Source organism: Drosophila serrata, unplaced genomic scaffold (genome assembly GCF_035046125.1).
Source record: "Drosophila serrata isolate PLE 108 unplaced genomic scaffold, ASM3504612v1 contig_323, whole genome shotgun sequence".
NCBI lineage: Eukaryota > Metazoa > Arthropoda > Insecta > Diptera > Drosophilidae > Drosophila > Drosophila serrata.
Window position 1 is genome coordinate 1 of NW_028257221.1, and position 10,299 is coordinate 10,299.

The 10,299-nt window shown below is 49.1% G+C and overlaps 1 protein-coding gene and 2 long non-coding RNA genes across 3 annotated transcripts; all 3 read right to left on the reverse strand.

Moving 5' to 3' along the window:
• Nucleotides 1-196: 196 nt before the first annotated feature.
• Nucleotides 197-1,196, reverse strand: LOC147642945 (uncharacterized). The gene is made up of 2 exons (XR_015272746.1): nucleotides 821-1,196; nucleotides 197-530 (listed from the first exon to the last, which is right to left on the reverse strand). It is a non-coding gene; the product is annotated as an uncharacterized LOC147642945 (long non-coding RNA).
• Nucleotides 1,197-1,994: 798 nt separating this feature from the next.
• Nucleotides 1,995-2,929, reverse strand: LOC147642946 (uncharacterized). The gene is made up of 3 exons (XR_015272747.1): nucleotides 2,847-2,929; nucleotides 2,413-2,775; nucleotides 1,995-2,355 (listed from the first exon to the last, which is right to left on the reverse strand). It is a non-coding gene; the product is annotated as an uncharacterized LOC147642946 (long non-coding RNA).
• Nucleotides 2,930-3,126: 197 nt separating this feature from the next.
• Nucleotides 3,127-4,054, reverse strand: LOC147642947 (uncharacterized). Its single transcript, XM_086837575.1, is given in 3 exon segments — nucleotides 3,127-3,273; nucleotides 3,339-3,665; nucleotides 3,732-4,054. Coding segments are annotated over 2 exon segments (504 nt in total). The 3' UTR covers nucleotides 3,127-3,273; nucleotides 3,339-3,484.
• Nucleotides 4,055-10,299: the final 6,245 nt, after the last annotated feature.

Below are 10,299 nucleotides of genomic sequence, written 5' to 3' on the forward strand. Positions count from 1 at the left end.
GAGATGGACAATTGCTCCCGGGCACAGTTTACAGAGTGTGCTGCGGTGGCAGGGTGGTGTCATCCGGGCGTGGGAACGACGGATTCGCATCCCTTAGCCACAGACCGTGCATAAAGCACGAGTCAAGAACCACTGTGATATAAACTGTGATATATAGTAGATAGGGAAACAAGTGTTTGTTTGAATTAAAGTCAAGTTTGGTTGTTTTCAATGTTAATGTTAATGTTAAAGTAAATGTTGTGCAGATCCTTGGGTTTTCCTGGTGGATGAAGCTTCCTGTGATCAGTTTGTTCGTGAAGTCGCGACCCGCAGTGAGACCTGCGCGACCACCGCAATCTGAGCCTTGAAGTCCCAGGCATCAAGGAAAATCCTACGCGATACTGCTGAAAGCCGATGTCCTTAACTGGCGACTTTCAGCACCGCTGAAAGTTAGCCCAGTTGACGAGCGGCCGGAGTCTAAACTACTGGGACGAATTGATGACGCGGGAATCTGGCACGGAGCCACCGGCGGTTGATCGGCTCCATCTCCCCTGAAATTTAGAAAGGAATAGAAAAGTAAGTGAATTTTTTTAGTTGAGTACGCAGGTAGAAGAAGACTTATTTATCTATTTATTCGTATATTTATTTATTGATTTATTTATTTATATATTTATTTATTGATTTATTTATTTATTGCGTTATTTAATTACATATTTGTTGCATGTGCATTTATTTATGTTAGGTTATTTATGTTTACATATTTATTTATTTTGTGAATAAAGTCGGTAGCGGTTAGGAATTAAAGAATTGGATTATGGACAGGGACAGGGGAAATAATTACCAGCTCAGGTCGAAGGGTCCTTCAGCCCAGGAAGAGGAGTTGTGGTCCACAGATGGGGAGGGTGCTGTCGGGCACGCGCCGCCGCGGGACTCCATGGGGTTGCCGAGGACACCCCCTTCTCGGCGGCAAGACCAACAGCTGGAGGAGCCGGGAGAGCAAGCAAAGACTAAATTGCTAGACTTCGAGGCGATCGGGGCCACAGCTGACCATCTGATGGGAATGGATCCTGCTCAGCGGGCAGTACATTTTCAAGATCCGCCCGTAGATTCCACAGCCAGGTCGGAGGTGAACCTCGCCCTGGCTCAGGCGGCGGAAACATACCGCAAGACCCAAGAAGATGGGATCAGCCAGAGCTTGCGGGACGAGATGCGGGTTTCTGGAAATGATTAATGAAGTTTTGAGACCCGCCACAAAGCAGCAGCACTTACCTGGAGGGATCGAGAGTCAGGAGCAGCAGTCGACAGCAACAGGACAACAACAGCGCCCACAGCAGCCACCACCTCCGTTTGGACGAGCGAGGGAGCCCGTGCACGACGCCCTCGGAGCGGTACCCAGGCATGGACAGACGTCCGCCGGTCATGCAACGAGGCCTACGCCACGAGTTGCGCCGAAGCCGCCCAGGAGGGCGCCAGATCCAGCCGAGATCTACTCATTCAGCCCCGACGGTTCCACCGAGGTTGAGGAGACGCGTCGGGATGACAGCGTCGGGGTGACAGCGTTGGTCGGAACTGGCGTGTCGAGGACCGCCGCGCCGGCGGATTCCGTGACGAACGAACGTACGCCAACTGGGATGCAGGAGTCAGTCCCCAGGTCACAAGGGTGGATAGGTGGAACGTCTCGTTCAGCGGTTAGGACGAGCGGAACCACATCGACGGCTTCCTGTTTCGCTTGGAGTACCTCCAGAGGCAATCGCGTTGTTCATGGGCCGAGGTGATGAGAAACTTCCACACGCTGCTAACAGGTAGGGCCCTGGAGTGGTTTTGGATCCACGTGCAGCAGCACCGACTGGACAGCTGGCATCAGCTACGCCGAGCGCTGCTTGGCCGATGCCGGAGCGTCACCTGGTTAAGGTGATGAAAAACGGGTTAAGAGAAGGGATCGCTCGCTTCATGTATGCGATGGAGCTACTCAATGTGGATGAGCTGCGGCAGGAGAGCCTCAAGGTGGAGCGTACCTTCGGACGCAGAGCTCGGGCCCAATTCCCACCACCAACGCGCTACCAAGGAGCGGAACGGAACCGAGTCAGCGAGGCGTTTGGTCCAGAGCCAGAGGAGGATGAAGACGAGCAACCACTGCAAGTGCAGGAAGTCCAGGAGCGGCCTCGAAATCCTTTCCGGGCTGGCTGCTGGAATTGTGGAGCCATGGACCACGGTTTTCGGGATTGCGGACAGGAACTGAAAAAGGTTTTTTGTTTCTGTTGCGGGAAGGCCGACACCGTCGCTCCGAAGTGCCCGAATTGTATGGGAAACGGACGGCGGGGCGATCCCAGAGCGGAAGGGGCTCGCCCAACGCGGAATTCCGCGCAGTAGGAGACCCTAAAAATAACAAGATAGACGTTAAGGATAATTCTAAAAATAATTTAAGATACTTACCCTATGAAGAGCGCATGCGACGGTATTTAGAGGTCAGGAACCGTATATTCGAGGAGCATCAGCTGAGCGGCATGCGTGAGGTCTCCCGGACGGTTCGAAAGGCACGAGATCGGTTCCGGAAACGCCGAGACATCGTCGCGACCGTCAATCGGGGCGGCACCCAGGATCCCAGACCGTTCGCCCGAGTAAAGATTTCAGGCCAGCAGCTGACTGGGTTGTTGGACACCGGAGCGAGCGTCAGTCTGCTCGGAAAAGGCTGCAGGGAACTGGTGGACGCGATGGGGGTGCCGGTGCAGAGGTACTTCTCGGTGGTGCGAACTGCCGCTGGAGAGGGTCGGTCCATCATCGGACGGATAGAGGTACCTGTGGAGTATGAGGGAAAGGTAGAAAACATTAATTTCTATCTGTGCCCTTATCTGGAACAAACGGCATACCTCGGCGTCGACTTTTGCCGGGCGTTTGACCTGGCTCCGGCCGTAGTTGGAGATATCCCGGTTCAAGGGGTGAAGAAAGCCGAAGAAGTTCACGTCAGTGAGATGGAGCACTACGCCGACCAGGAAGATAACGACGAGGAAAAGACGGACCCCGAATCCTGGACATTATCTGAAGCCGATAACCGAGAGCTAGAGGCAATCAAGCAGAGGTTCCTCACCTTCGAGAATGATGGTTTGGGAATGACTGGCCTGGAGAAACACTCCATAGAGCTGGTGGAAGGCGCCAAAATTTTCAAAGACCGACCCTACCCGATGTCTCCAGCAAAGCAAAAGGTGGTCGAGGACGAAGTCGACAAGATGCTAGCCCTGGGAGTCATCGAGGAGAGCAAGAGCCCGTGGAGCAACCGGACGACGGTGGTGTCGAAGCCTGGAAAGGATAGATTCTGTTTAGACGCCAGGAAACTAAATGACGTGACCGTCAAGGACGCTTACCCCTTGCCTAGTATCGATGGAATCCTGTCCAGAATCGATCAAACGCATTTCATCTCCAGCGTGGATTTGAAATTTGCGTTCTGGCAGATCGAACTGGACGAGAAGAGCAAGGAGTTGACGGCGTTCACAGTTCCTGGTCGGCCCCTCTACCAATTCAGGGTGATGCCTTTCGGGCTCTGTAATGCGGCACAGAGGCTGGTGAAACTCATGGATCGAGTAATCCCAGCCGAGATCCGATCCAACGTATTTGTATACTTGGACGATCTGCTCATTCTGGCCCCGGACATCGAGACGTACTTCCGATACCTACGACGGGTCGCCGAATGCCTAAGAGAAGCAGGATTAACTCTCGGCATGAATAAATCGAAATTCTGCTTCAAGTCCTTGACTTACTTGGGTTTCGTCGAGGGTGGAGGTCGTCTGAGCATGGATCCCGGTAGGGTGGCGGCAATCAGGAGGATGCCGGAGCCGAGGTCGATGAAGGAGGTGCGCGCGTTTCTGGGAACAGCAGGCTGGTATCGGAGATTCGTTCGAAACTTCGCAACGCTAGCAGCGCCGTTGACCGAATCCCTCAAGAAAACTGGGAACAAGTTTTCCTTGAGTCCGGAAGCGCAGCTGGTGGTTGAAGCCTTGAAGATGGCGCTAACCATGGCACCAGTACTGGTGCACGCCGATTTCAAGCGGCACTTCTATATTCAGTGTCACGAATCACACATCGGGGTTGAAGCCGTTCTTTTCCAAAAGAACGAGGACAACCAGGAGCAGCCGATAGCATTCTTCTCGGCGAAGATGAACAAGCACCAGGTTAATTACACCGTCACCGAGAAAGAGTGCCTGGCAGCCCTCCTGGCGATCCGGAAGTTCCGACCATACGTGGAAGGCATGCCGTTTACGTGCAGCACGGATCACGCCAGCTTGAAGTGGTTGATGTCCATGAAAGATCTGTTAGGACGCCTGGCCAGGTGGTCTCTACAGCTCCAGGAGTTCCACTTTACCATAGAACACCGGAATGGCAGCGAGAACGTGGTGACCGGCACGCTTTCGCGATGCGAGGAGGAGATCTCTGTGGTCCTGACAGAGTTGCTGGGTTTTGAGACCACCGAATTTGCTGGAAAGGAGTACCAGGAGTTAGTCCAAGAGATCCTGGGCAACGAGGATAACTTACCGGATCTTAGGATTGAGGACGGGCTCATCTTCAAGCAAACCTCCCAAGCAACTTTGGACGACGAGATAGACGGATCGGCGTGGAAGTTCTGGATACCTCCGAGGTTCGGGAATTTGTTCGAAGATGCCAGGTCTGCAAGGAGTCGAAGGCGCCGAACCACCGTATGATGGTCGGAATCGGTGAGCGAGTACAGACTGAGCGGCCATTCCAGAAGCTGTACATCGATTTCCTTGGCAAGTACCCGAGGTCGAAGAAAGGGCATGCCTGGATCTTCATTGTGGTGGACCACTTTTCAAAATACGCATTCTTGAAGGTCATGAAGGAAGCGACCGCCTCAAATGTTGTGGATTTCCTCATAAACGAGGTCTTCTACAAGTTCGGGGTCCCAGAGATCGTGCATTCGGACAATGGACGACAGTTTGTGTCTAAGATCTTCGAGGAGGCCATGGAGAGCTGTGGGATTCGGCCTTTAAAAACTCCGATATACTCTCCACAGAGCAACGCAGCGGAACGAGTGAATCGGAGCGTTCTGGCGGCTATCCGAGGGTTCCTGGAGAACTATCATAGGGAATGGGATGCCTACCTTCCCGAGATCGAAGTGGCCCTCCGGAACGCAGTCCACTCGGCTACGGGCGAAGCACCGTTTTTCACGCTGTTCGGACACCACATGTTCCTGCACGGATCCAGCTACCGATTGGCCAGGAAGCTGCAGTCTCTGTGCAACCATGAAATGGCCGGTATGCCAACGGCCGACAAGCTCCGAGTCGTGCAGGAGAAAGTGCGCAAGTCGGCTCTCGCCGACGCTATAACCAGAGGGCCAGAGAGTTCGCCGCAAAGCCAGGCCAGGAGGTGTATCGCCGGAATTTCGTTCTCAGCGACTTCGGAAGGCAATTTAACGCCAAGTTTGCCAAGATGTTCCTCAAGGCCAGGGTGGTGAGGACGATAGGCAGCAACGCGTACGAGCTCGAGGACATGCAAGGCCGGAGTTTGGGTGTATACCACGCCAAAGATATCCGCGTGTGACCTGGAAGAGGGATCATATAAGTACCCATGGACCAGACACTGAAGAAAGGGTACTTCCCGTAAGACGTGGGCCCCGCGTTGGACACCGTACGGAACTGCGCTGGAGATACAGATCTAAATGATCCCAATAATCCTGTCGAGCTGCTGGAAGCCGCCAGCAGCTCCCCATATCCTTGGGTGGTGTTGCATTTCGGGTGGGAACGGGCTGAAGGACTATCGATATATCGATAGGGATAGGTGGAATTGGTAGGACCAGGAGGGGGCGAGTAAAATGAGCGAACCGGGAAGTTCGAATGCGGCCTAAGAGAAAGGGTTCTTGCCCTTTCTCTCGGCAAGGTCAACGAAAAGTGACGGCTGGAGTCTGGAACGGAGGAAAGGAACCGGGCTATAAAGGGAGGTGCGAGCGGAAAAAAACGAGGAGAAAAAATCTGGATGGATAACGTGGTGCGTGATTTTCGGGCGGTTAACTTCGGAAAGAAAAAAACGTGATCCCGGAATCAAGTTGGAGACGTGACCGATCGCCACCCAGTGCCGTTTTCCCAGAGCCGTCGCCCGAGCTGCTGGCCACCGCGTCGCCGCCGACGCAAGCCAAGTCCGCCGGCCCACGCAAACGTCGGAGCCGTCGCCGCCGCTGCCGCAACCAACAACCACCGGCCAGAGCTGCCGCAACAGAGAACCACCGGCCAGAGCTGCCGCAACCAACAACCACCGGTCAGAGCGGCCGCAACTCAAGTCCGCCGGCCCACGCAAACTTCGGAGCCGTCGCCGCCGCCGCAGCCCAAAGACGACCCCAGATCCGCTGAGCCGCCGCCGCAACACAGTTCCGCCACCCAGAGCAGCCGGCCGCGCCACTGCAGGAAATTCCCTTCAGCTGCTACCATCCGGTGAGTCCGTTCCGCATGGGACGATATTAAGGGGCGGATTGCCTATTAATTTCTGCCCAGGCAGCTGCCGCCGACCTGCGGGCAGCCCTTACTACCCGACGCCAAACCAGGGCGAGCTGGAATAAAAAAAATTTAAGTTGTTGTTGTTAGGTGTAAGACATTAGTGTTATTGTTAGTTATTGTTAGGTGTAAGACATTAGTGTTATTGTTAGTTACGGTTAGGTGTAAGGTATTAGTGTGTTTGTCTCGCCCTCCGGATTGATCGTATCCTGGGTCCGGGATTGGTGCAACCCATGCGCTGCGACCAATAGGGGAACGGGGAAGAAGCCATTAGTAAGCTCTCAGTTTTGTTTGAACCCCGACCCTAGGCTATTTCTCATGGAGCTCCAGCAGGGATAGTAGGTGAAAGAGGGATAATTTCTTGTTAGCCAATCGTGGTCAATTTGTGGCCGAAAAGCTTCTCCTCCGCCAATGGTGTCGGTCCCCAATAAAAGGCAGCCTTGCTGCAAGCGCATCCCTGGCTGAGGCCACGTTCTCGCCGTGAACGAGTTGGCGCCTAAACTATATTTGTAACTCTGTTAAATGTAAGATGCCAAAAATTTTTAATCAATAGCCAGTAAAAGATTAAAATGAAAATGGAGTAAGTTTTACCTAGGGGGAGATGGGCCAGTCGCTAGACCGCCTGGAGTAAGCTCCGGCATGCCGGAGATGGGTGATGCCCCGAAATGTGGAGGAGGCATCAATGGATGGGTGGGCGCGTCGTGGCGGAACCAGCCAAGCCACAAATTCAACCCAGCAGGTTAATTTTTGTTGTAGTTTAATCCAAGACGTCCGATTAATTCGGTATTTTAAATTGTGCGGACTGCGGGCCTTGGGTCGGACCCAGCCCTGGGCACCCTGAGCTAGCCCGGCGTTGCCCAAGGAAAGGCAGTTCCGTTACATTTAATATATATATATATTAATAAGTGGCGCTGGCAGAGCAACGTTTAATGCTTACCCTACAGTACCATTCATCAACAGACCAGGCGGTGTTGTTGATAATTCATCGATTGATGGCCATACAAATTGTTGATGAATTTAACATGGGTATGTCCTAGGCTGTCATCAACATAAATTTATCAACAATTAATCAATGAATCATCAACAAACTCATCAACATTCATCAACAATTCATCGATGAATCATCAACAATTCATCAACACATCATCAACAATTCATCAACAATTCATCAAGAATTCATCAACACTCTACAACATTTCAACGCCGGCCGCGCCATGATACTGGGACGACTGCCGTCTAGACTACCGTCGTAACTGTATCGTTGGCAGAGCGTCGTTGTAGAAGTCGCAGTCGGCAGAGCGTCGACTCGGTAGAAGTCGCAGTCTGCGCGTTGATGACTGTTGATGACAGTGGCCAATTAATGACATTTGGTACTGCAGGGTATTCATAAGTGATTATGTGTAAGTGAGGTCAGCCGAGAGTCGGTCCGGCGGAGAGGAGGTATGTATGTAGCCCATATAGTGATATAGCCGCTGCGCATGTCAAATATATCGATTAAGCATTTTCTATGCCAAGTTCACTCATCCGGGATCATATTACCGGGCACTTCGGAACTGCTTAGGTCTTAGATTTGTTTATACATATTGTGGCCAAGTGCTGCAATGTGTTTGTAATAATATTTATACGTAACACTGGTCATACTACAGCATAATACTTTACGATTGGTTATTCACGCATATGAAGTGGATAACTAGAGTAATTATATTAATTGACTACCATTATTTAAATGAATATATATTTGTTCTCAACGCACTAGAAATTAATAAAAAAAAATCGAATTTAATCAATATTCAGGAATCATAGAACTATCCCATGAGCAAGACTATCTACACTTCCATAAATGACTCAATCCCTCAAATACCCAACATCTTTGGTGAGACCAGCTTCAGTCCGAAATGATGTTTTGGTTGAACGATCGATGTGTCTTCTTATGTAGAACTATATTAAGGCTCAAGAAATTACTAACGAAAGCGGCATATTCCTTTTTCTTTTTTCTGGGCTATCCCCACACTCATAAAAATTTTAACCCGAAATCGCCCTAAAATGTACACTTTTCGCCTGTAGATTTAGAAATTCGCCCTAAAAATGGATCCAAAGGCGAGTCGCCCTAAATTTAAAATTTGACCCTCAATCCTCCCTTAAAAAAGAGATGGGGGTGGAATGGAAGAAGGGTGCTAACGGAAAATTCCACGCCCACGCTCTACTCGATCCTCGAGCGCACTTGGACGGTCACCCACGACCCTCACTTAAAAAAGGGACGTTGGTGGAATTGAATAAGGGTACATGTCATGTAACAGAACCACGAGAGTGGATTTTCCCTGTGAGATAGTACATGCTTACACACACCATCACAAATTCGAGGAAGGATCACCCTCACCACCCTTTCTTTTATTGACCAATAGATGTGCCCTTCTTTGGTATGGAATTGTGTCTTTTAAGTGATAGAGTAAATCTGAAAAATAAATACTGAAAAAAAAAATCCCCAAGCCCTTTTTCCCAATGAAAAATGGATATATATTTATTTATATATTATAATTTTATTTATCATATATAAATATCAGAAGCGATGTTCTAAATTAACATACATTTTCATAATTTTTATTGATTTTTAAGAGCGAACACTAAAAAAATGACAGTCCCACGTATCGAGACCATTGTTGACATTATCATTCGCCCAAGAGCAAGATGTGAAATGTTGTCCATGTATATTTGAAACCAGCGGTGTATCAGGCATCCTCTGATAGAAATATTTTAACGAATACTCCAGATGTTGCACGTGTTCGGGGAAAAGTTTATTCTTATACATTTTCATGAAATTATTTATTCTAATTACAAGTTGATGTATTGTAAAAGAGGTTGTGGATTTGGTTTTGTTTTCTAATGACATCATTTTTGATTGCTCCGTGGACGTCTACTCCCAATGATTATAAAAATTGAATGATCTTATCCTTTAAAAATTTTTAGACGATACGTTGAACTAATCCACTCAATGGTGTATATTCAACTAGTCGATCATGGATGAGAAGGCAATATACCTTTGTATTCATCTCACTCGCCACACTTAGCTCTGTGGAAATTTTTCCATCAATCGGTCCTGATTTTACAGACTCATTCTGGTATGAGAGATCAACAACAACGACAGGAGCATTCCTTATAAACTCGATGGGTGATAGAAGTGCCCGTGGTTCTCGATTGTAATAGCTCTCTTGAAATTTTGTATACATGTCGTACAAGACGGCAAACCGATTCTCATTATATTTAATACTCAAATCCTTATAGGGATAGACTTCAGAATTTAGATATACTTTTGCATTTCTCAAATTGTTTGTAATAAGCTGTCCATTTAACGTAAATGCAATGACAGCAAAACGTTGGCGTTCCCTATTTGCAGACAACTTTACATTCCAGATATGATGTGTTCCCTGTACCAATGTTGGATTAATATAACAATCCCAACTCCGGAATGCGAGTGGGAGAGTAGCTCCACTTTTCACTACATTAAACATTTTAATTTAAGCACTGTCACTTGGATCGATGTGGGGGATCTTCCAACATATGTTATGTATAGCAATATTGTGTGTTTTTCCATCAACTGTTTTAATATACATATCATCAGTGTTTTTTGTAAGCAAGAGAACGAGCTCATGTTTACAATTTAACACTACTTTCTTGTAGTCTTCAGCGAATCCCATCAACATTTTTAAAGGTACAGAAAAGCTGAAATGTCCTCCCGAAGGAATATTGTCTCCACCACTCCACCCGGCATTACGACAAAGAACTCCTTCCTGTTGACCGACTGAGAGAAAGTTCTTAATAGTTGTTGTAATTC